General features: G+C 40.8%; 1 protein-coding gene across 4 annotated transcripts in view; it reads left to right on the top strand.

Annotated features, from left to right (window-relative positions):
• FRMD4B (FERM domain containing 4B) overlaps window positions 1-27,007 on the top strand; it is a 369,354-nt gene that overhangs the window by 317,509 nt on the left and 24,838 nt on the right. For all 4 annotated transcript variants that reach the window (XM_055383373.2, XM_055383374.2, XM_004035874.5 and 1 more), the window contains 6 exons: window positions 522-587; window positions 4,066-4,123; window positions 6,091-6,177; window positions 23,634-23,710; window positions 25,372-25,510; window positions 26,019-26,160. In XM_055383373.2, the coding sequence (XP_055239348.2) occupies window positions 522-587; window positions 4,066-4,123; window positions 6,091-6,177; window positions 23,634-23,710; window positions 25,372-25,510; window positions 26,019-26,160 (569 nt within the window). The remainder of the gene's footprint in view (window positions 1-521; window positions 588-4,065; window positions 4,124-6,090; window positions 6,178-23,633; window positions 23,711-25,371; window positions 25,511-26,018; window positions 26,161-27,007) is intronic.

Raw genomic sequence — 27,007 nt, 5'->3', positions numbered from 1 at the left:
CTAGAATGGAGTGCAATGGCTCAATCTCGGCTCACTGCAATCTCCACCTCCCAGGTTCAAGCAGTTCTCCTGCCTCAGCCTTCCGAGTAGCTGGGACTACAGGCACATGCCACAACACTCAGCTAATTTTTTTGTATTTTTAGTAGAGATGGGGTTTCACTGTGTTAGCCAGAATGGTCTCAATCTCCTGACCTCGTGATCCCCTCAGCCTCCTAAAGTGCTGGGATTACAGGCGTGAGCCACCACGCCTGGCTGTGCACTTTAAGTTTTAAAGGTAGTAATATATATATTATATAAATATGCTACATAAAATATAAGTTAAAGATGATAATGGAGGCAGTCAAATGTCTGAAGTTCAGGAATCCATCTCCTACAGAAACAAAAGCCAAGCTCTATCTACCAAACAAGTTGGTGAAGGCTTTCTCTCTCAAGTTTCCTGACAGCCACCTGACAATGTGGAAACTGTGCCTGTACCTCAGATAATCATGCATTGCAATCCTTCTCATTTCTTTGTTTTACAGTGAGGACAGGGTAATTGAGCATTATTTGAAAATCAGAGGTCTCACTCGGGGTCAAGCTGTGGTTCAGTAAGTATCTTTCCTTTTGCTTAGATATAATTTTAGTATCTCTCATTTGAAGGTGTCACTTGAAATGATTTCTGTTGTGTAGTTTTTGTGAACATAGTCCTTATCTGGTTAGAAATATCTTACTGTGAATTAGAAAATGTCTTCGGTCATTCTATACATTGATGTCACCAACTCAGATACCTACCAGTGTCAGGCAGGTAAAAAAATGAGGAATGTAGGCCAGATGTAGGGCAATAGAGAATGGTGGGGACTGTGGTAAACAGGTGAGCTTTCATCCTGAGTAGAGGCAAGGTTACTCAGCTTTAGAATTCAGGCATAATGTTGCCAGATCCTTTGTTTTCCAGGAGAAGCTGGAAATTCAGATTTTTAAATCTTATCTCATTGGGAAGTAATTTAAAGAAAATTTAATGCAATATTAGCCAAATAAAACCTATCTAGAAGCCATGTTTTGTCCCCCAATTTGTGATTCGACTTTGAGTCGAGTGTATAGTATATTGGTGTTAGATAGTCTGTTTCTTCATGCTGCTAAGAACAAGCCATTGTAATGTATTTCTACGTTTAGTGACTTATAGAGTTACCACCAATTATTAAGAACAGGCCAGCACAGTGGCTCATGCCTGTAATCCCAGCATTTTGGGAGGCTGAGGAGGGCAGATCACTTGAGATCAGAGGTTCAATGACAGCCTGGCCAACATGGTGAAACCCCATCTCCACTAAAAATACAAAAATTAGCCAGGCAAGTTGGCAACCACCTGTAATCCCAGCTACTCGAGAAGCTGAGGCAGGAGAATTGCTTAAACCAGGGAGGCGGATGTTGCAGTGAGCCGTGATTGCACCATTGCACTCCAGCCAGGTGACAATAAAGAAACTCTGTCTCAAAAAAAAAAAAAGTTGCTACACTAAACTTTTAAAATTATTTCTGTGCCTGTGAAAACTGAAATAGGAACTTGAAGATTGTAGATTTTCCTCACACTCCTACTTCTTTGCTCTAATCTCTCTTTTTGAGACAGAGTCTTGCTCTGTCACCCAGGCTGGAGTGCAGTGATGCGATCTCATCTCACTGCAATCGCCACCTCCTGGGTTCAAGCGATTTTCGTGCCTCAGGCTCCTGAGTAGCTGGGATGATACAGGCGCATGCCACCATGCCTAGCTAATTTATGTAGTTTTAGTAGAGACAGGGTTTCCCCATGTTGGCCTGGCTTATCTCAAACTCGACCTCAAATGATCTGCCCAACTCGGCCTCCCAAAATGCTGGGATTATAGACATGGGCCACTGTGCCCAGCCTCTAATCTTGTTTTTATCAAAACACACCTTCTGTTATCTTTGCAGCAGAAATCAGAAGTTAGCATCTTGAAATTGGATCCTTGACATTTTAATTCATTGTGCCTGTTTTCTGAACTGAAAAGTAAAAAGAAGTAGTGACAATTTCCATTAAGGGTATTAAGGTAAACTAGTGAGTACAGTCATGTACCATTTCTGTACACATATACAATGGTGGGCCCATAGGATTATAATGCCATATTGTTACTGTATCTTTTCTATGCTTAGATACGCAAATACTTACCATTGTATTATAATTGCCTACAGTATTTCAGCCCAGTAACATGCTGTACAGGTTGGTAGCCTAGGAGCAATAGGCCATACCATACAGCCTAACTGTGTAGTAGGCTCTACTATCCAGGTTTGTGTAAGTGCACTCTATGATGTGTGCACAAGGACAGAATCACCTAACAACACAATTCTCAGAATGTATCTTCATTGTTAAGCAATGTGTGACTGTATATTACAAAGTTCCCCTGCTTAAGACATGGAATCAACCCAAATGCTCATCAATGATAGACTGGATAAAGAAAATAAAGTATATACACACCATGGAATACTATGTAGCCGTACAAAGGAATGAGATCATGTCATTTGCAGGGACATGTATGAAGCCAGAAGCCATTATCCTCAGCAAACTAATGCAGGAACAGAAAACCAAACACACTTGTTCTCACTTATAAGTAGGAGCTGAACAACGAGAACACGTGGACACAGGGAGGGGAACAACACTTACTGGCCTGTCAGGAGAGGGCTGGGGTGGGAAAGAGCATTAGGGAAAAGTGCTAATGGATGCTGGCCCTAATCTCTAGGTGATGGGTTGTTAGGTACAGCAAATCACTATGGCATACATTTACCTATGTAACAAACCTGCACATCCTGCACATGTACCCTGGAACCTCAAAAACAATTAAAAAAAAAAAAAAGTACCCATGCTTAAATGCAGAGTCTTATTCTTTCTCCTGATCATTATTGTGTGGCTTCATCTAAGAGACGGTTTCATTTGGTAGTTAAGGCTCTAGGATGTGGAGTCCGACTCATTTTGTTAGAATTCTGGCTGTGCAGTTTAGTTGCTGCAAGACCTTGACACATTTAACCTCTTATATTCATTTACATGCGGGCAATTTACTTTTAAAAAATATATCAAATTATTGATTACACTTCCTGGAGAAATTGATCATCAAAATGTCATTAAAAAGTCTGCTTGCGTTAAAACAGGAGCCTCAGTTCCTTGAGGGCAGAGAGGAAGCGTTACACAATTTAGCCCACCCCAAAGCCTTAAAGGTGTACAATAAACACTACTGAATTAAAAATAGCAAGTGGCGGCATCGTCGCTTTAATTTTTATTTTGGGGGGACTTTTTTTTTTTTTTTTGACAGATTTCTCACTCTGTCACCCAGGCTGGAGTGCAATAGTGCAATCTCAGCTCACTGCAACCTCCACCTCCCGAATTCAAGCAATTCTCCTGCCTCAGCCTCCCATACAGCTGGGATTACAGGCGCCTGCCACCACGCCCAGCTAATTTTTTGTATTTTTAGTAGAGATGGGGTTTCAGCATGTTGGCCAGGCTGGTCTTGAACTCCTGACCTCAGGTGATCCACCCGCCTCGGCCTCCCAAAGTGCTGGGATTACAGGCGTGAGCCACCGCGCCAGGCCTGGGGGGACATATTTTTTAAGTCAGGTTTACATACCATAATTCATAGTTTTAAAGTATGTATTTCTAGGAGTTTTGACAGATGTTTCTAGTTATTTAACCTCTACCACAAGCAATATATGGCATAGCTTTATTGTTTAACTTATGAGTATGACCCAAAAGTTGGTGCCCATTGCTTGCATCATTAGGGGCTTACTTTAAAAAATATTTGCAAATGGAGTTTATAATATAGTACATTCCTAATCCATAAACATTTGAATGTGTGGAAAGTAACATTTTCTATAGCTTTATGAAATTGAGGTTCTATTAGCATTTTCCTGACATTTGGATAAGCTAAAATATATTACTACCCAAAATGGTTTATTCTGTTTCTACTTGAGTGAAACATATTAATTATTCTTATAATAAGGAAAGTAGAAACGTGGTGTTTCTTTAAATCACTTTTCCCAAAAGGGTCCTCTAACTATTTTAATAAGATTGTGATACATATTTATTTTCCATAGGTATATGAAAATAGTGGAAGCTCTACCGACTTACGGTGTCCATTACTATGCAGTAAAGGTAAGTAATTTTACATGACAAAGCTTTCATGATGATTGAGAGTTATTGCACAATACCACCTTTTTTCATGCTATATAAAAGGCTGATTATATCTTGCCATTTGTAGCAAATTATAAAGTACATTATTTTTGCAAAATACTTGCTACATTAAAATGTTTTTCCAAGACCTCTCTTTATCCTAAGATGTTCAGATCATTCTCTTTTGAAACACCTCTGCTTCCTGATTGGTCTTTTTTCCAGTTGGTCACCTTTCTAGCACTACCAGATCTTCATTTGAGAGTGCTTTTGTTTGAAAATTATGCAGTCTCCAGCGTTATTTCAACAGCTTCATAAAATGCTGGAATTTTTACAGGATTTGCAATACCATGTTTCAATCAGTGTATTACATACACTGTATTTTCAGATGTTTTATAAGCAGGGAGAGATTGACAAATATTTTGAGATGATGAAAAGTATTTTCAGATGTTTATAAGCGGGGAGAGATTGACATATTTTGAGATGATGAGGTGAAAGTGTTAAGGGTATCTTGTTTGGAAGAGAAATAATTTTATAATTGATCAGTTCTTGATTGACTTTTCATGTTATGATAATGTTCATATCTCTATACAATTCAAAATGATGGGGAATTAGAAAATTTACATAACGAGAATACCTGTGCTAAAAATCGGTACCAATTTAACTTTTTTTGTTGTTTGTTTTTGAGATGGAGTCTAGCTCTATCGCCCAGGCTGGAGTGCAGTGGCGTGATCTCAGCTCACTGCAACCTCTGCCTCCCGGGTTTGATCAATTCTCCTGCCTCAGCCCACAGAGTAGCTGGGATTACAGGCATGCACCACCACAGCTGGCTCATTTTTTGTATTTTTAGTGGAGATGGGGTTTCACCATGTTGGCCAGGCTGGTCTTGAACTCCTGACCTCAGGTGATCCACCTGCCTCAGGCTCCCAAAGTGCTGGGATTACAGGCATGAACCACCACGCCTGGCCTCCAATTTAACTTTAATTTCTACTGACTCTGGTGTGCATATAGGTATCTGTCTAAGCCTAAATTTTCCTTTTCCTGTGTCAGTATATTCTTTGCTTTGGCAAAACATAAAAGATAAATTTATGAAAACAATATTACTCACCTCCCCATATGTACCTCAAACCAATTATTCAAACATCCTGTCATTGAGTTGTACAGTTCTCCAAAAGGGTTTTCGATATTCCCATGTTCATTGTTAATTGTTTTATAAACATCAGGAATTGGAACCACTTTTCTCATCTTTGTAATTCTTTGGAAACGTCCCCAACCTTTTATAACTGGTTACTAATTAAGAGGCAAATAGCTTTTTTTTTTTAATGGATAACTGGCTTTTTACTGGATTAATTCTTAGTTGAATTACTTACATTTTATTTATTTTCTCCAACTGTTTAATGAAAACAATAATGCTTTACTCTTTTTGATGGTATTAACAGTCCTGGACTATTTCAACTTAAAGATTTTATTTGAAGAAACTCCAAGTAGGTGTTTTAATAACAAGTTAGGTTTTTAAATGTTTTGTTTATCAAGACAGCTTTATTTTGACTTGCTGATACTTGTTAAGAGGTGAAATTGCCAGGTGTGGTGGCTCACACCTGTAATCCCAGCACTTTGGGAGGCTGAGGTGGGTGGATCATGAGGTCAGGAGATCAAGACCATCCTAGCCAACATAGTGAAACCCCGTCTCTACTAAAATACAAAAAAATTAGCCAGGCATGGTGGTGCACACCTGTAATCCCAGCTGCTAGGGAGACTGAGGCAGGGGAATTGCTCAAACCCAGAGGCAGAGATTGCAGTGAGCCGAGATCATGCCACTGCACTCCAGCCTGGTGACAGAATGAGACTCCGTCTCAAAAAAAAAAAAAAAAAGAGGTGAAATTGATAAATTTTATTCACTTCTAGAAGAGTTAACAGCTAGGTCTTGGTTCTCATGCTTTTTCATCTTCTAGGATAAGCAAGGACTTCCTTGGTGGCTTGGAATAAGCTATAAGGGAATTGGCCAATATGATATACAAGACAAGGTGAAGCCTCGGAAGGTAAGTGTGGATCACTTTAGGAGAACTTTGAACTGTTCAAAAGATGTTAATCACAACATAGTTGAAAAGCACACACCATTAGGTTGTTGGGGTTTTTTTGTTTTTTTTTGAGATGGAGTCTTGCTTTGTCGCCCGAGCTGGAGTGCAGTGGGCTGATAGTGGCTCACTGCAACCTCCGCCTCCTGGGTTCAAGTGAGTCTCCTGCCTCAGCCTCCCAAGTAGCTGGGATTACAGGCACACGCCACCACACCCGGCTAATTTTTGTACTTTTAGTAGAGACAGGGTTTTGCCATGTTGGCCAGGCTGGTCTCAAACTTCTGACCTCAAGTGATCTGCCCACCTTGGCCTCCCGAAATGCTGGGATTATAGGTGTGGGCCACAAGCACACACCATTAGGTTTCTATTTTATGTTAGTATGAACAGGATGATGCCATTTATTTTATAAATTTTATATGTACATTTATGCATATACATATTTGAATTGGATGGTAGACATATAAATGAATAATAAAGACATGACCCAAAAGTTTTGGTGCTAGTGATCTCTCAATGATGCAGGTATAAGTCATCTTTCTTCTGCTGCTATTATCTCTCTTTCACAGTTTTCTGCAGTGAACATGTCTGCTTTTTGTAGAGAAAAATCAGTTGTGTGCTATTTATTAAAGGGTCACAGGCCAGGCATGGTGACTCCTGTCTGTAATCCCAGCACTTTGGGAGGCCAAGGTGGGCGGATCAGGAGGTCAGGAATTTGAGACCAGCCTGGCCAACAAGGTGTAACCCTGTCTCTACTAAAAATACAAAAATTAGCCACGTGTAGTGGCAGGCATCTGTAATCCTAGCTACTCGGGAGGCTGAGGCACGAGCATTGCTTGAATCTGGGAGGCAGAGGTTGCAATGAGACAAAATTGTGCCACCGCACTCCAGCCTAGGCAACAGAGAGAGACTCCAGCTCAAAAAAAAAAAAAAAAAAAAAAAAAAGAGGGTCACAATCTATCAGATTTTGTATTTCCAGGGTTAAATAACTAACATTAATGTCCATTTAAAATTTTATTATGAAGCTGTTTTTTTAAAAAATTCATTATTAGCTGGGTGCGGTAGCTCAAAACTGTAATCCCAGCACTTTGGGAGGCTGAGTCGGGTGGATTGCCTGAGCTCAGGAGTTTGAGATCAGCCAAGGCAACAAGGTGAAACCCCGTCTCTACTAAAATACAAAAAATGAGCTGGGCATAGCGGCATGCACCTGTAGTCCCAGCTCCTCGGGAGGCTGAGGCAGGAAAATTGCTTGAACCTGGGAGGCAGAGGTTGCAGTGAGCCGAGATCACGCCACTGCACTTCAGCCTGGGTGACAGGGTGAGACTTCATCTCAAAAAAAAAAAAAATCATTATTATTATTATTTTTTGAGATGGAGTCTCGCTGTGTTCCCTTGGCTGGAGTGCAGTGGCCTGATGACAGGTCACTGCAGCCTCGACTTCCCTGGCTCAAGCAGTCCTTCCACCTCAGCCTCCCAAGTAGCTTGGACTACCGGCACATGCCACCATGCCCAGATAATTTTTACAAAGTTTTTTGAAGAGACAAAGTCTGACTATTTTTCCCAGACTGGTCTTGAACTCCTAGGCTCAAGCGATCTTCCCACCTTAGCCTCCCAAAGTGCTGGGATTACAGGCACGAGCCACTGTGCTCAGCTGAATCTGCTTCTCTTGATCCAAGCTCAAGTGTACAACATGTTTTTGCCCATATAAGAGTTGAAGAATCCATATAGATCACCATGCAGCTGCTCTTGGCTTCCTTTGGTATGACAGTGACATCAAGACTGACTCATGCTGCCCTGGTTGGTTTTGCCACTCTCCCTGTGCCATCCTGCCATCACTGAAAGCACAGGAGTAAAACAATGGCCTCTAATAACAGACCATGGTCAGCTACCTACATTATCACAACCTGACATCACAGCCTTAAATAACTCCTGTAATTTCCATCTGTCTCTTGCTTTAATGTGTGTTAGAAAAATAGCCATTCTCTTTATAAAACAGCCCTATAATCATACGTACTCTTTATCTTCTACGTGTCCATGCAGCTTGAATCAGTGCACACGGTCTTCAATGAGTTATGAAAATAAATAAAACCCCCTCTTTTCCCCATTTTATGGTTGTGAAACTGACAGAGATAACACAAAAGGGTAGATTAGGGAAAGCCATATCCCCTCCGCCACCCACCTCCAATACTGATCCAGCTTTCCTGGATCAGGCTAGTAGGGCATTGAGGCTTCTTACTAGAAATTATTGATAAGGCCGAGGGTGGTGGCTCATGCCTGTAATCCCAGTGCTTTTGGAGGTCAAGATGGGAGGACTGCTTAAGGCCAGGAGTTCAAGACCAGCCTGAGCAATGTGACAAGACCCCATCTCTACAAAAAAAAAAAAAGAAAAAACTTAAAAAAATTAGCCAGGCGTGGTGGCAAATGCCTGTAGTCCCAGTTATACATGAGGCTGAGGTGGAAGGATCACTTGAGCCTGGGATGTTGAGGCTGCAATGAACTATGATCATGCCACTGCACTCCGGCCTGGGTGACAGAGCAAAACCTTGTGTCAGAAAAAAAAAAAAATCAATGAAAACAACAGCGCATCATTCAACAAGCAGTAGAGGACAATGAGAGAGCATGTTTGTAATCATACTGTTAACATTTTTATTCTATAAGCTCTGTGACCAAGATCAATTTAAGGAATACTTAATTAATTTCCAGGAGGAGTATAAGTACTATTGTTCCTGCTTGTATTTCAAAATTGACTTCTAAAACCTAATTTCTAATCAATAATATTAGAAATGAAGGATATCCAATTTTTTCAAATATTTTTTAAAATTAGTTTTATTTATTGTTAGCTTTTTTTTTTTTTTTTTACCCAGAGTAAGAAATACTCATGAGGGCAAGGGAAAAAAAATGGCAGCAAACACTACAAAAAAATGCTTTAGGGGAGGAAGTCTTCTGCAATCCCCATTTTTCCTCCATGACAACCAGCAACTGTTAAAAAAATGGTACCAGTTCATTTAGATTTCGTCAGTGTATATTCTAAGCATTTACAAAGACAGAGAAATCTAATATATACAGTGTTTCATACCTTGCCATATTTCTCTAGCTCACTTATAAACCAATTTCTTTTCACTTTTTTAAAGCTGCCTAGTGCTTCATGATGTGGAAATACATAATTTATTTAACCAATTCACTTTTGATGGACATCATACTTGTTTCCATTTGTAGGAGTGGAGAGAGTTTGCAGAGCATAATAAAAAAACCCAGTCAAACAAATACTTTACCCTAGTTTATCTATTTTGCAAGACCAAAATGCTGTCTATCATGTTTTCTTAAGGTAGACCTCACTTGTATTCAGATTTTTTTGCTAACTTATTTCTCTTCTGAATTTTACTTCAGAAATAACACTCAGGAGTCTTACTGGTTTTTCTGAATCTTCCATGTAAAATATTACTTAAGGCAACTCACAAGTAATTTATTAGCTAATGTGGCTTGATAAGATTGAGCTTCCAGCAGAATGTAAATGCATCTGCTAACAGCAACCAGGCTTTGTCCCAAAACAGTAGTGAATCAGAATCTGCACAGTAAATATTGCAGTTAATTTCCTCTCCTGTACTTATGACTCACAGGCCTTTCTTTACGTTCACAGTTTCATAGAAATTGGCAAATCTTTCTTGACACTGATCATAATCAGGTTTGCTTGTTCATTCCAGAGTCTAGAAAAGGGTCAGAAGCTACTTCCTTTTTTGGATTTGCAGAGTTTTTCTATTTCATTTCCAAAACATGCCACTCCATTTTTAAAAAGACCCTACAGAGTCCATCTTGTGGTATCGCTTTTTTTTCTTTTTTTTTTTTTTTTTTGAGACGGGGTTTCGCTCTGTTGCCCAGGCTGGAGTGCAATGGCACGATCTTGGCTCACTGCAACCTCCACCTCCTGGGTTCAAGTGATTCTCCTACCTCAGCCTCCTGAGAAGCTGGGATTACAGGTGCCTGCCACCATGCCTGGCTAATTTTTGTATTTTTAGTAGAGACGGGTTTTCACCATGCTGGCCAAGCTGGTCTCGAACTCCTGACCTCAGGCAATCCACCCGCCTTGGGCCTCCCAAAGTGCTGGGATTACAGGTGTGAGCCACCACGCCCGGCCCATGTTATCACTTTCTTGCCTTCTTTCTCCATTTTTTTGGGGGGGGTGTCTATTCTGTGCCATTGTTTATTTCTTCCTTTCGTCTTCTGTTAAAATCTGACAATTGATTTTGCTTCCATATATTTATTTTTTATGTCCAGACAATGTAAGGATTGAGGCTGTTCTACAAGTCCCTCTCCTGGCCTAGTTTGTGCAGATGAAAGAATGCATAATTTAAAGGACCATGAGCACAGCCTTCTATTAAAGGAGGATCATGCTTCAGCTGTTTGTGTGGACCTGTGCAGGCTGCAAGTTTACCAATGGACCAGCAGGAATGAAGGTCAAATTGGCAAACTCTAATGAAACAAAGGCTATAATGAGAGGCCTAAAGGTGCTCAGCCTCTTGAGCCACATCCTGTCTTGTTACAATTATGTGGCTTAAAAGCAGGCCAGAAGGAGGGAAATTTACTGAGAATAAGTACTAAGAATAAGAAAACTGATGCCGAAAGGCTGTTTTGAAAAGGAGTTGTTCCAAGATCTCCCAGCAGTGACCTTCAGACCTTTCTGTATCAGTTATCACCCGTCAATGTTAAGGGCAGGGAGGTATTTGTTTGACCTCCCAGGGCATCCAGCAGATGCTCTTCAAGTCTTTTATTCATATGGCTTTTTTTTGCCAGTCTGGGGTGCCAACAAGTTGTTTTCAGCCAGTGTGTAGTGTAGCACAGTGATGCAGGGAAAGAGTTTGGGAGGCATCCCAACCTCTGCCCCTGGTGTCTGTTTACTGTGCCACCTTGAGCATGTTGTTTAATCTCTCTTTAAAAGTGGTTTTCTCATCTGCACAAGGGTATTGCCACCAGCTGTGTAGGGTGGTTGTAAGACCTAGAGGACAAATTTAGCACCATAGCTGATACGCCATCGTCATTAGTAGAGAGGACAGACAATAAAAGAGTATGGGAAATATTCTTGGATCACTGGTTAGAGAGGGACACAACATTGCTACAAGCCCACAGCTTTAGTATACTAAGAATCCACTCTCAAATTTTCTTTCTTTTTTTTTTTTTTTTTTTTCGAGATGGCATTTCACTCACTCTTGTTGCCCCGGCTGGAGTGCAATGGCACGAGCTCAGCTCAGCTCACTGCAATCCCTGCTTCCTGGGTTCAAGCAGTTCTCCTGCCTCAGCCTCCCAAGTAGCTGGAATTACAGGCATGCGCCACCATGCCTGGCTAATTTTGTATTTTTAGCAGAGATGGAGTTTCACCATGTTGGTCAGGCTGGTCTCGAACTCCTGACCTCAGGTGATCCACCCGCCTGAGCCTCCCAAAGTTCTGGGAATAGAGATGTGTGCCACCACACCAGGCCTCCACCCTCAAATTTTCTGTTTTCGGAGATGTGTGAGCACTTCTTTCACCTCCTAATTCATTAAGCATCATGCCTGAAGGTGTGATGCAAATTAAAGGAAAAATTTTTAGTCCAAAATTACAAACCAGAAACATTCAGGGTATTAAAAATTAAGACAATAAGCAGCTTTACTTTTTAATCCTCCCTTTGTGTATGAATATGTCATTGCAAACTCTTACAGAATGTGAAAACGTACCAGAACTCAACTGAATTCCAAATGGTAAGACATTTGGACTTAGAGACTGATGAAGTTTCACTTAAAGAAAAAAAAAAAGCAGCCTTGTGTTCCTTCTAAGTATTTATTGTTCAGTATTTCAAGGAAAAATATCTGTTCTTCGTAAAGAAGCAGACAGTGGGTCAGAGACTGAGCCAAGTATTAGTCTATGTCATGACAGATTTGTATCCCTTCGGCAAATACTTCCCCTGGGAAAACCAGAGCCTGTCAGATGGCAGAGATAAAATGACATACTGTCGAGGTGTCCATAGTGGGACAAAATGCTTTTCAAGATAAGTATCTTTTTGCCTTATATCATTCCAAGAAAGACTTGAGGTGAACTTCATCACCACAGGGCATGTGAAGGTGGGAAAAGTTTCTTAGCTTTCTGTTTCTGTCTCTATATGTATTGGAATTCCCAAATCCCTAAAGCCAAATGAATTAAGTAACAAGCACAAAAGTCTTCCTGTTTTCTTCTCATACAACTACAAGATTATTTTATTTAAAGACAGTGACTTGGTTATCTCTTTAAGCACAGCTATCTTGAGCATTTCTAAGCTCTTCTTTCCACCATGACCGTACCACCTTGGACCTAGATTAGAAGCTACTTCTGGCACTGCTGAAATTCTAGATGAGATTAACTGTAGGAGAAGAGAACATGGGTTGTTCTCTTTCTACATTAATGCCAAATAAAGCATGGTATGGAAGAAAATAATTGGATTGTAGAATGTCAACCAGAGACTGGTCCATCCTGTTCATAAAGTGTGTATCTAAGCTTTAACCACACCAGTAATCAATCTGATTGTTAAAACCTTCTGCAGAGTCAGTGGGAGGAGAACTCCCATCCTACAGCATGGATTTGAAATAAGAACCAGTTCTGCATTTCCACTTACCAGCTGGCTGACTCAGAGCTGTCACTCAACCTTTCTGGGCCTTCATTTTTTTCAGCTATCAAATTGAGATAACTCTTGTCTGCTGTCCACCTCACAGATCATTGTGAGGACCCAATGAGTTAGTGAGTTATTTCACTGAGTGGGTTATTTTCCCCTCCACACCATACTTTAATTTATAGAAAGTGTATTGTACAGCATGGTCTTTCTCTTCCCCTCCCATAGTTGATTGCAATTAGAATTTTAAGCAGTTCTCTTAAAACATGGAACTTTTAGAAAATTGGTTAGGTATTGGTGAAGAAGATGGAAAGAGGGAGGCCTAGGCAGGCTCCTCTGTCATTTGGAAAGTACCAACTCTGAGTGCAAGGGCAGCTGGGTGGTATTGTCTCTAGGTTGGTGGCCCTGGGCAAAGCTTTAACTCAAGATGTTCTTTTTTTTTTTTTTTTGAGATGGAGTCTCGCTCTGTTGCCCAGGCTGGAGTGCAGTGGCGTGATCTTGGCTCACTGCAACCTCCACCTCCCAGGTTCAAGCCATTCTTCTGCTTCAGCCTCCTGAGTAGCTGGGACTACAGGCGCACGACACCACGCCCAGCTAATTTTTGTATTTTTAGTAGAGATGGGGTTTCACCACGTTGGCCACGCTGGCCTTGAACCCCTGACCTCCTGATCTGCCCGCCTCAGCCTCCCAAAGTGCTGGGATTACAGGTGTGAGCCACCACGCCTGGCATAACTCAAGATGTTCTATTACTAAAAATAAGGAAAAATAGATCCTGGGGGAGATCAGTAGTTTCTGTCACACTGTATTTGTTTCCTTTGAAGTCTTTGGAGGGATGGTTTGTGAGAAACAAGTAAGCAAAGAAATAAAGACATAAATTTGTAATTATCTTTGATGGAAACAAATGAGATGGGGGACAGTAATGGGACGCAGGGAGGGGACATTTGGTGTGTTCAGGGAAAGCCTGTCTGAGGAAGGTGATGTTTAACCTGAGACCCGAAGGGCAGAAAGCTCATAAAGAACAGTATGGCTTGTTCTCATCAAAGAACAGGGTATGCCGATGGGAAGGAGATAGGCATGTTATAAAACCAGGAGAAGGCCGGTTGCAGTGGCTCAGCCTGTAATCCCAGCACTTTGGGAAGCCGACGTAGGCGGATCACTTGAGGTCTGGAGTAGCAGACCAGCCTGGCCAACATGGTGAAACCCCATCTCTACTAAAAATACAAAAATTAGGCCAGGCGTGGTGGCTTATGCCTATAATCCCAGCACTTTGGGAGGCCGAGGTGGGTAGATCACCTGAGGTCAGGAGTTGGAGACCAGCCTGGCCAACATGGTGAAACCCCGTCTCTACTAAAATCCAAAAAATTAGCCGGGTGTGGTGGTGGGTGCCTGTAATCTCAGCTACTCAGGAGGCTGAGGCAGGAGAATTGCTTGAACCCGGGAGGTGGAGGTTGCAGTGAGCCAGGATCACACCATTGCACTCTAGCCTGGGTGACAGAGTGAGACTCTGTCTAAAAAAATAAATAAAATAAAAATAAAAATACAAAAATTAGCCAGACATGGTGGCGGGTGCCCATAATCCCAGCTACTTGGGAGGCTGAGGCAGGAGAATTGCTTGAACCCAGGAAGCGGAAGTTACAGGGAGCCAAGATGGCGCCACTGCACACCACTGTAGCTGGAGCTTACGGCGTTCCGTGTAGAAATGGAAGATGCTGCTAGAAGAAAAGGAAGTGGCTGCCGGACAGGCAGAACCATCAGATGTCCATTGTTTTTTCTTTTTTTTTGTTTTGAGACGGAGTCTCACTCTGTCACCAGGCTGGAGTGCATTGGCCCGATCTTGGCTCACCGCAACCTCTGCTTCCCAAGTTCAAGTGATTCTCCTGCCTCAGCCTCCCGAGTAGCTGGGAGTATAGGCACGTCCCACCACGCCCAGCTAATTTTTGTATTTTTAGTAGAGACGGGGTTTCACCATGTTGGCCAAGATGGTTTCGATCTCTTGACCTCGTGATCCACCTGCCTCGGCCTCCCAAAGTGCTGGGATTACAGGCGTGAGCCACCGTGCCTGACTGTCCATTGTTTTTTCTATTCCTTTACATGTCTAAGCATTTACCACATGGTTGAACTGTTGGCACATGAAGAAAAATGAAAGATAGCTCATAAATAGGATTGACTAGTCTGAATGCAGAGAAAAGCAATTAGTACATAAAGCACTGTAAAAAATAGTTCTATGAAGAGGCATAAACAATAAAGATTTATTTTCTTTCTTTCTTTCTTTTTTTTTTTTTTTTTTTTTTTTAAGACATAGGTTCTAACTCTGTTGCCCAGGCTAGAGTGCAGAGTCATAATGATAGTTCACTGCAGCCTCAAACTCCTCAGTTCAAGCAATCCTCCCACCTTAGCCTCTCAAGTAGCTAGGACTATAGGCATGTGCCATTGTGTCCCACTAATTTTTTAAATTCTGTTATGGAGACAGGGTCTCACTATGTTGCCGAAGCTGGTCTTGAACTCGTGGCCTCAAGTGATCCTCCCACCTCAGCCTCCCAAAGTGCTGGGATTATAAGCGTGAGCCATTGTGCTTGTCCAAAGTTTCTTTATTATATACTTGTGACCAATGATTGGCTGGTTTGGGACTTTTTTTTTGGTAGCAAGGCTTCACTGATAAGCTAAAGTTGTCAAATTCATCTATCTTTACATTTCTAACCATAGAGTGCCATGTACTTGATTTTATGCTCCCCTCCACCAAAAAAAATGTATTAAGCCCATTGCATTTACAGGGGCCCTGAATGAGTACTTTATATTCTTTGTCTCATTTAAGGAAAAAGCCACAATCCCTGCCATCAAGTACCTGCCAATCTATCTGGAAAGAAAGAATGTATTGAAAATTACGTATTTTATTGAAAATATTTAATAACCAGACTAGGTACAAAACCACAAGAAGGGATACCAGTTGTAAATATCCATAACAGTTATACAGGTGCCCAGAGCAGTAGCTCAGCCCTGGTGGCATCAAATACATCAGTGAGCACGCTAACGAGAGTCTTAACAGGAAGTCATTACATCAGCTCTGGAAGGTTAGAGATTCGGCCACAGAGGAAACTTGGGTGTGATGACATCCTTTTAGGTGGTCTGGTTTTTACATTATACATTTCCCAATACCCAGAACTTCTTCATCTAAACTTTTCTGAAAATACTCAAGAGTTTTACTCCTTGCATTTAAGATATGGGTTTTTGTTTTGTTTTGTTTTGTTTTTTGAGATAGAGTGTCACTCTGTCACCCAGGCTGGAGTGCAGTGGCATGATCTCAGCTCACTGCAACCTCTGCCTCCTGTGTTCAAGCAATTTTCCTGCCTCAGCCTCCCGAGTACCTGGGACTACAGGTGCGTGTCACCACGCCTGGCTAATTTTTGTATTTTTAGCAGAGATGGGGTTTTACCATTGGTCAGGCTGGTCTCCAACTCCTGACGTTAGGCAATCCACCCACCCAAGCCTCCCAAAGTACTGGAATTACAGGTGTGAGCCACCATACCTGGCCAAGATATGGTGTTTTATTTGTAAGGTTATGAGATCATATTTGAAACATTCACTACCACAGCATATACCATTTGGGTACTTTTATGAGATTTTAGTTCAGCGCAGCTGACTCTTCTAGTCTGGTCAATTGTAAGCCCCTCCAGTGGGTAGCATTTGCATATGCCAAGCAATGTGAACAGGCATAGTTGAAAGAAATAGAACTCCAGAATTAATTGTTTCAGAGTAAAAATTGTTATATCCTTCATCAGCACATTTCACCTACCAAAGCCTAGTTATATCACCAAATATTATCCTGTAAGTCAGGGTTTCCCAATCTCAGCACCATAGACATTTAGGGCCATATAGTTCTCTGTTGTGGGGGGCATCATATTCTGTGCACTGTAAGATGTTGACAGCATCCCTGGTCTCTACTCTATAGATGCTAGTAGCATCCTCTCCTCCAGTGTGTTAACCAAAAATGTCTTCAAGCATCACCACATGTCCTGAGGTTGATGGTTGGGAGGAGTGGGAGGGGTGCAAAAATCACCACAGGTTGAGAATCACTAAGAAAAATTAAAGGGACTCAGGATGGGCATGGTGGCTCATGCCTATAATCCCAGCACTTTAGGAAGCCAAGGCGGAAGGATTCCTTGAGCCCAGGAGTTCAACACCAGCCTGGGCAACACAGGAAGACCCCATCTCTACAAGAAATTAAAAAATTAGCCTCCAATGAAATACCCCCAATGAAATAAACAGAAATATAGTCAAGTGTGGTAGCATGTACCTGTTGTCCCAGCTACTCAGAAGGTCGAGATCAGAGGATCGCGAGCCCGAGAAGTCAAGGCTGCTGCGGTGAGCCGTGATCATGCCACTGTACTCCAGCCTAGGTGACAGACCAAGACCCTATCTCATACAAAAAAAAAAAAAAAAAAAAAAGGGACTCAGTCCTATCCCGCAAATGGCTGCTGTAATTGCTTTCTTTTTTATTTGAGGAAGAAATAAGAATTACTCTTTTTTTCTCTTTTTCTTTTTTTTTTTTTTTTTGGTTAAAAACATAACAGATACCCATATAGCACTCTTCCCAGATAAGAAAGGCAGGATGACATGCCGTGGTTATACATTGAGGATCTTGGAGCCTGGCAGTATTTATGTATCAATATCTGCCCCTATTTCGCTGTGTGACCTTGGTCAATTTACTTTAACCTCTCTGAGCCTCAGTTTTCTCTTCTGCATAGTGAGACTAAAATAGTACTGCCCCATGTGGTTGTTGGGAAGACGCCATAAGATAATAGATGCAACATCTTAGTGCTCCAGCTGAGCACTTAGTTTATGCCAGCTGGCACTGTTGGTGTTAACTGCGTATTTGTTGTATGACTGTCACTTCGACAGCCTGTACCCTCCTTGAGGGCAGAGACTTTGTCTCAGTCACATAAACATTTGATGGAAAGAAGGTAGATCAATTGGGCTTTATAGAAGCCTATAATTCTGTGAAATTCCAGAAGGTACTAACAGTATATGCATCACGTGTAATCTTTCAAAATGAAAAAAGAATCAATAATATAGTGATTTTGTTTGGCTTCATGTAATAATAGCAGGGGGATCCCCCACCGTGTGAGTCATTAATGTACAGTCATACACTGCAGCTGTGACTGTCTCAAATTTAGTCATTTCCAGGCGAATTTGCAGTTAAATGATTAACCTATAGGTACTATGAGTTGCCATTAAAAAGCCAAGCCTCTCCTGATGTCTTTTCTGTCCTGGCCTATTGTGAAGCCTTTAGGTGGCATCTACCTTCAATTCATCAAGATTTAAAAAGACAGTTTGACCCTTTTTGTCCAAGGCTTTCCCTGGGTCTTTCATACCCCTGGGAAGGTCCTCCTAGCACGTGGCAGGTGCATACTTCTCAGCATTTTTGTACATGCTGGGACACATTCCTCCTTTCCTGGGTACCTGGGGCAGGAGGGAGTTTGCTTTGTCTGCCTGTGGGGCATGCCGTGACCAGCCCCTCCCTCCCCATTTATGTCCTCCATGATACAGAAACGGTGAGCAAATTTCCTACCTAGAGGGTGTATCAGGAAACCCCCAATGAAATAAACAGAAATAGAGCAGCCAGTTTTTATAAAGCCCGAAACTCACAGAATTGGAAGTCTGAGTGACACAGATATGTTAACAGAATAACCCAATTGTTTCTCGACAATGGAAAGATGTGGGATCCAGAGAGCAGTTTTTGCTTTTGTTTCTGCTATTAAGTGACTGCCCTCCATGTGATAAAATTGGAGAGGTGAACTGAGAGTTCTTCATTACAAATACAGCTGACTTTGTTGCTTACTGAATTTTGATACTGAGCCAGGCATTGGGCTGAGTGCTTCACAAACATAGTTTCCCTGATCCCTTCCGACAACTCTCTGAGGTGGGTGTTGGTGGTCCCATTTTACAGATGCAGACACTGAGATTCAGGAAAGTTAAGCAGCTTGCCAAATACAACACAGCTAGAAGTGGCAGTACCAGAATGCTAACCAAGGCAATCTGACTTGGTTCACTTGGGTCTTGTGAGCCCCACAATGGAAGGGCTCTGTCCATTACTTGCTGACAAGAACAAGACCTCAAACATACACGGCACTCAAGAAATATCTGTTGATTGAAAAGAAATGGATAAATGACTCTCAAAGCTACTGAAATACATATCTGAAATATAAGGACCATGTCTCCTAAAGGTCCCTCTGCTTTTCCTTATAGTATTTTTCTTTCTTTTTTTTTTTTTTTTTTTTTTTGCTAAAGTTTGACAGTAGCTTCAGATATTTAGGAACTATTATAATAGTGGGGTGGGACAGGGAACAGGTGATTTCTTGTAGTTCTTTAAGTCTATAAAAGTGAGTGGAATCTAACTAAATATTGATTATAGATTTCAACAAAGTGGCTTAAATATTCAACACATTCATTTCATTAAATAAAGTGTAATCATCTGCAGCAAATTACTCTAAAACCATCAACACTTTTTTTTTTACTTCATCTTAGGGTTAAGGGAATTTCTTGTGATTACAATATTTTATACAGTTCACTTTCAAAATACAGCTTGATTCCACCATGATTTTCTGTGTCAGTTCTAAATTTTTGTCACTTTATTTTTTTAAGATAAGATTTGTAACCTTAAGATATTCTCCTCCTGTTGTAATTTCTTGATTATCTCTTTGTTAATGTTATTTATGCTGCTCCTCTTTTAATATTTTATCTATCTATTTACTTTTGCAATTGCAAAGTAATCCCAGATATTATTCTTCGGTCACTCTCTACATCCTTCTTTTGATACCAAAGGGCACAACTAATGATTCAAGATGAGTGTAGAGCAGAAAGAAATCTGGAAGACCTAATTTACAGTTTTATTTTCACCTTACAACTATTTCCCTTTCATCACTAGCAGCATAGATTTTATCTAAAAACAACATAGTGTTCAAACTCGTAGTTTCTAGTAGGTGCAACATAGACAATAATAAATACTCATTAATGATGATTATTATGCTTATATAATGATCACTTTAGAAAACATTCTAGTTCCGTACTCTTAATTGTATTGCAAGACAAATAAAGCTCCTCTTTTTTTTTTTTTTTTAAATCTCCAATAGTGAAAATTTTGGCTTGGGCAAAATACATTTTTCTGTTTTAATATGAAAATTACAAGTGTATGTGTACATACACATGCATATATTTTATACACACACACACATATATGTCATAGTCCTACCCTATATGGACACCAATATTGTCCAAATAATAGAAAATGGGAAGCATACTTAGCTTGCTTGTATCTTCCTTTGAACTTTGATTTCTTTCCTCAAATACAGACCATTGGTCTGAAATCCCTTCATGACTTTTCTTTTTTTGTGAGATGGATTTTCGCTCTTGTTGCCAAGGTTGGAGTGCAGTGGTGCGATCTCGGCTCACTGCAACCTCCGCCTACCTGGTTCAAGTGATTCTCCTGCCTCAGCCTCCCAAATAGCTGGGAGTATAGACTCTCGCACCATACCTGGCTAATTTTTGTATTTTTTAGTAGACACGGGGTTTCACCATGTTAGTCAGGCTGGTCCCGAACTCCTGACCTCAGGTGATCCACCCGCCTCGGCCTCCCAAAGTGCTGGGATTGCAGGCATAAGCCACTGCGCCCGGCCAACCCACCACGCCCAGCCCCTCTCTTGATTTTGACCAGAGGGTGCCTTTTATTTATCTTCTAAGATAAACACTGGAGAAAGGGAGGAGAATGAACACCGTTCAACTGCCTGCCCTGTGCCAGGTGCTGTCTGAGGCAAGGTGCATGAGCTATCTTTCAGCAAATGAATTCACCTCAGCTCCATTGCCGTTTGTAGAGCTGCATCCTGGCCCTCGGATATGAAGAGTCCAGAAATAAAAAACACAATAGGAGAATGATTTCAGCAATTTCAAAAGAAAAACCAGCTTATATCCAGCTGCCAACTAGATAAAGTACCACTACAATTAGAAATATTTTCCTAGCAACTTCAAACATTGAAAATAATTAAAATGGTAATAATATTTAATGTTTAAAACAGAGAACTCCCAACTGATTAGATGGTGAAAATCTCACTCTTGTATAAAACAGACCAACCTATATTCATTTTGTATATATAAACTTTTATTATTTTAATTTCGAGAAATTCCAAGAGTCCTAAAAATATGACAATACCTGTAAAACCACTTAAATAGCTGTTACTAATATTTTGTCATTTTTCATCCTATTTTTATTAATAAAAGAAAACATTACTAATGATATTGAAGTTTCTATACAATGTATCCCTCATACCATCTGCCCCCAGAAGCAATCACTGAATTTTGTATCATTCCAATCCACATTTATATTATTATATGCACATATATGAAATCATACTTTGCACAAACTTTTAAGATTTCAGGCGGGGGAATGAACTGCTCTCTGCCTTTCATACTTAAAACCCAGTCTTGTTCCCATAACCTTGTGCAAACCCAGTTACAATCCAGTTATTTCAAATTCTCTAAGCTGAAGTCCTTCGCCTTTTAAGTAGAGTTTTTGCTTGCAGGGAGCGTATTTGCTCTCAATGCAGGGACAGGCTGAATGGAGTCCAAAGCGCTAGGGTTTCACATTTGTAAGTGATAAGAGGGGGAGGTGGTGACTTTCAGAGATCATGTTTCAAGTCCAGCCCTGGTTTTTATGTGTGTAGGAATAGACGCAAAGGAAAACACAGCTGAGCTGCATTGTAACTCTTCCTGTAGAACCTGTTCATGTCCAGGGTGAGTAAACTAGGGTAGAAATGTCTTCCTAAAACAGCCTCCGGTGAAATTCATCCTTGGATTCAAAGCAACTTACTTCCTAGGAAGTATCAGGCAAGTCCCAACTGCCCTCCATTTTAGAAAGGTCTCTCTTCTGGGAAAATCTGCCACTGAGAACTTTGCCCTCCTCTCGCTGATGGGAGGAAGGAGTAGAATTAGGGAGGTGTCACTCAGGAGAGTTGCTGATGTCAGTAGTGTGTCAGCCGTGGGAGGCTCAGTTTGTGAAACTGAGTTACACCTAAGTGTCTTATGAAACTCAGTTCAGAACTCACCGGAGCTGCCGTCTGGGAGGGGGGAGGTCGGAAGAACCCTGAGGTTTTCCCTCACATTTCTGTCCCATTTTTGGAACCTCTGGATTTAAAGAAATGAAAACCTCAAGTTTGTGGAGATTTTAAGAAATGGGTATGTAACTTTATACTTTTATTAATTCTTCTTTGAACCTGAGTGAGTGTTATAGTTACAGACAGCTATGTGTGCGGACCACGGAGGGCTGTGTTTTTAGGGTGTGCTGGTTTATTTCACTGTTCGGAATGGGGGGTCCAGTCTGAACACTTTTTTCCCATGCCTGCATATGTATAGAAACCTTCAGCTCATTTTGTTCCTTTACATGATGAGGTTTACATGTCTGTGAAAAGCCTGGGTTTCCGTATGTCAGGAAATGGTTTTGCTGATAGCGCATTGCAGAGAAGTGCTTATTGTATAGACAATTAAAAATAATCTTTTAAGATTCTTTGAACATAATTTTAAAATCCAGCTAAAGTCTAATAATATAATGAAACCTCTCTGCTGTTATTTCCCTAATCAAATCTGGGGGCAGAGAAGAGGAATTTGACCATGAAGTCCAAGTTGACAGGACAAACCAAGGCTCAGGATAGTACAATGTCTTATAAAGAGCTTAGGAAGCAGCCCAGAAAACATAGCAAGGCATCCTCAATTCTGTGAATGAGCTGCTTTCTATCAAATTATTTGGTTTTCAAATGCACATTGCTAGTAAAGTTTGTTCCTCCCAATCAAACTGACGGCACTGAGTGCAGCAACAGAGTATCAGTAGTGTGTATATCAGAGTGTACAGACACTGGGAGCTATGTTCAAAAACTGGAGGTTCTAGCTCAGAAACCAAGAAGAGGCTCTGGTGTTCCCTCCTACCCCTTCTCTGCCCCCAATTACTAGTGCTAGGTTTCTGTGGCATTTAGGGGAACTCTCTTCATAGGTAGGAAAGTGGTATCTCAGAGAATCACCCCTGCATGGGGGTTCCGTTTTACTTTCACTTTGCATTCTTTTGAAATTCAATCTCTGATGTTATTGAAATATCCCTTTGAATATCTTTCCATTTAACTATGAAATCAACATCTTTGAGAAGGCTGATGCTTACTGGAATCTGTGCAGATTTCCTTATTATATAGTTGAGTCACAGGAAAAATAGTGTACATGTTCTTCCACAGATGGTTGGTTTTATTGTTCAAGGAAGATTTATTGGATGTGAATCTTGTTTTTTTTGAGACAGAGTCTCGCTGTGTCGCCCAGGCTGGAGTGCAGTGGCGCGATCTGGGCTCACTGCAACCTCCGCCTCCCGGGTTCACGCCATTCTCCTGCCTCAGCCTCCCGAGTAGCTGGGACTACAGGCACCCACCACCACGCCCGGCTAATTTTTTTTGTATTTTTAGTAGAGACAAGTTTTCACCGTGTTAGCCAGGATGGTCTCGATCTCCTGACCTCGTGATCTGCCTGCCTCGGCCTCCCAAAGTGCTGTGATTACAGGCGTGAGCCACCGCGCCCGGCCGAGGTGAATTTTAATAGTTAAAGATTGCTGCCAGAAGAAGGAATAAAATGGTTTCAGGTCATAGTTGATTTGTAAAAAGGCTGAATCACATATTCATGTTTCATCGTATCAGTGTACCTTCTTGGAGCTTATAATTGTTTGATTATTAAGCTGATTTATAGACTTAGTAAAAATCAGAATAAATAACACTTCCTGGCTTTTCTGTTTTCTTAGTTATTCCAATGGAAACAGCTGGAGAACTTATATTTCCGTGAGAAAAAATTTGCTGTTGAAGTTCATGATCCACGAAGGTGAGGATCAAAGACTTTTCTCTGTATGACCCAGTTACTATACAAATAACGCTGCTATCAACATTTGTGTACAAGTTTTTATATGAACATATGTTTTCATTTCTCTTGGGTATATACCTAGGAATGGAATTGCTGGGTCAAATGGTAACTATCTTTAACCCTTTGAGGAATGGCAAGGCTGCTTTTCAAAGTGCTGCACCATTTTACATCCCAAGCAGCAGTATATGTGGTTCCAATGCCGACACATCCTCACCGACACTTGTTATTTTTAGTTTTGTGTGCATGTATAGTTTATGCCATCCTAGTGGGTTGAAGTGGTACCTTCTTGTGGTTTTGATTTGCACTTTCCTCATGACTAATGATGGCTGAGCATCTTTTCATGTGCTGCTTAGCTATTCCTATATCTTTACTAGAGAAAAGTCTATTCAGATCTTTTGCTCATTTAAAATGTTGGTGTTCTTGGTCATTAAAAAAAAAAAAAAAAAAAAAGCCAAATTACCAACATGAACTGGTCAGGATGTGGGTTCTCAAATATCTTAGGAGAAATCCCGCCCCCCTCCGCCCGCCCCCAACTGCCAGACAGAGTCTTACTCTGTCACCCAGACTGCAGTGCAGTGGCGCAATCTTTGCTCACTGCAACCTCCACCTCCCAGGTTCAGGTGATGCTCATGCCTCAACCTCCCAAGTAGCTGGGAGAACAGGCATGCACCACCACGCCAAGCTAATTTTGTATTTTTAGTAGAGACGGGCTTTCACCATGTTGGCCAGGCTGGTCTCAAACTCCTGACCTCAGGTGATCCGCCCGTCTCCGCCTCCCAAAGTGCTGAGCCATGGCACCCGGCCTTAAGAGAAATTCTTAATCAGTCCTTAGTGGGTACTTTTCAGTCCCAAGATGGTTATGGATGTTTAGAGGCCAGAGGGATGGGAGGAAATACCTGTGATAAAAAGGTGACCTGAAGAGATAAGCCAAATTGCTACAAAGAACATTAGTACCACGTCACACACACACAGTCTGTCTGCCTCTTGCCTGTTTTCTCTTTCTTTCTCTCTGTCTCTCTCTCTTTCACTTCCCCTCCCTCCCTTCTCCCCGCTCCCCCTCTCCCCTCTCCCTCCTCCTCTCTCCTCCCCCCTCCCCTTTCCTCTTTCCATCTGGTGTACAAGCAGCACTCTGGATAGTTTTGGACTTGCATATTTTCAGCCATTATCATTAAGTGCATTCTCTGATAGTATCAGAGCCGGCCAAATCTACCTAGATCTGAAATGCTCTTTTACCTTGAATTAGGTGCTCATTCCACACTTGGTTGCTGTATCTTTAAAATCTTATCCCATTTATTCCTTACCACTTGTGATGGCTACACATCCTTAGAGTTTCTAACTAAATGTTTTTGTATAATCTCTAATTTGACTGATTCTTTATCAGCTTTTGAGTTCATGTGTATGTGTTTTTAAACATGCTGTTTATCCAGAAAGAGATTACTTAGGTCTGAATTGTTTTGTTGTAAAAGGAGAAAATCAGAAACTTGGTCCCCTTTTGCATAAGAGTTTTTGCAACAGAAGACAGGTAAGAGGAACATGCCTTGTTACAATGCTGCTCGCAGGGTACATTTTGCATCATGCTGGGCCAGAGGGGAATTATTTGAGTGCTTTCTTTAATCTTTCAGGATTTCAGTTTCAAGAAGAACCTTTGGGCAAAGTGGCCTGTTTGTGCAAACATGGTATGCTAACTCTTCTCTCATCAAGTCCATTTGGGTAATGGCAATTAGTCAGCATCAGTTTTACTTGGACCGGAAGCAAAGCAAAGTAAGTAACTGGCATCATTTCTATAGGGACAGATTCCCCTTTTGCATTCTGTTCAGAAGATAAGCCTTCTCACAAAAGACGCAAGCACATATATTTTTGCTCTCTGAGATTTTTTTGCATTTAACTTCCAACTATTTCAGTTTTTTTATATGTTTAAATGATGGGCAATATATAAACTGCTTTAAAAGTTGTAAGACTGGCCAACTTTTTGGCATGCACGTTTGTATATACTGGTGACACTGCTGGCGATGATGCTGCCAGTGACACTTCAAAGTTAGTAACTGAACCACATCATGAGAAAATCATGTATAGTTATTAAAACATTTTAACTATTTGTGGGGTTTTTGTTTTGTTTTGTTTTGTTTTTTGGTCTGAAGAATGCCACTTGAATATGTGAAAATTCTAAATTATCCTCTGTGTTGCTATTTTTATTGTATATTAACTTAATTGTTTCATTAATTTGAAGTATGTTTGAGTTAATTCTGTTTCATTGTTGTATGCCTCTTAGGCAAAAATTCCTTCAGCCAGGAGTTTAGATGAGATTGCAATGGATTTGACAGAGACAGGAACACAAAGGGCCTCCAAGCTGGTGACACTGGAGGCGAAAAGTCAGTTCATCATGGCAAGCAATGGCAGTTTAATCTCCTCAGGTAACATCTTGGGATTAGAGAACGTGCAAGCCATCTTTATTTCGTTTGTTTTTTCGGTCATAAACCACTTCAAAATTCATCTTTTAATCCATTATTTTGGGAATAAATAAGTATGTCAATAAATATGTATGCAACAGCTTTGAATAAAATTTTAAGGCTAATTTTTTAAAGAATATGTAGAAAGTCAAATTATAAATAGGTTGTGCATGTCATATGAGATGCAAGGATGGTGAGTACCAAGGTGTGGCTTGAAAGAACATTTTCCACAGCAGCTGCCTTTTCCAGCATTTAGTTTTTGATACAAATAATTGTCTAATTCTCCATGCAATATAAAATGCTATACAAACATGATTACAAGCATATCCCTCAAATGTGGTAGCTTCCCCTAAGCCCTTCCTCTGTAAAAATTCTGGAATCTCTTATCATTAAGTATATGTAACTTTACTAAAATGATTCATCCCATCTAAATCTCACTGTCAACTTGTGACTCTGAAGCATGACCTTCCTTCACACTGATTTTTCTTTTCCTTGCTTGCTTACTTTTTAAAAGAACACTTGAAACAACTCTTCAAGGACCATCTTACCTTCTCTTCTGCTCAGAAAAATGAAATTTTTCTTTGGGTGTGTCTGGGACGTTAAGCATTTTATCATTACCCCCAAAATGACTGAGCCAGGATGCAGAAAGGCACATTTTATTACCAGGTTCTGTTTGATGCCCAGAAGAATGAGAAAATGTTTTCCAATTTCCTTTTATTATGTTGAGAAACAAGGAGAAAAGAAATAAACTACCATTTAATAGCAGCTTTAGCTTAAAAATCCTTTGTCCCTTAGAAAGGAAGGAAATATC

The sequence above is a fragment of the Gorilla gorilla genome, chromosome 2, assembly GCF_029281585.2.
Source record: "Gorilla gorilla gorilla isolate KB3781 chromosome 2, NHGRI_mGorGor1-v2.1_pri, whole genome shotgun sequence".
NCBI lineage: Eukaryota > Metazoa > Chordata > Mammalia > Primates > Hominidae > Gorilla > Gorilla gorilla.
This window is presented reverse-complemented; position numbering and strand designations above follow the sequence as displayed.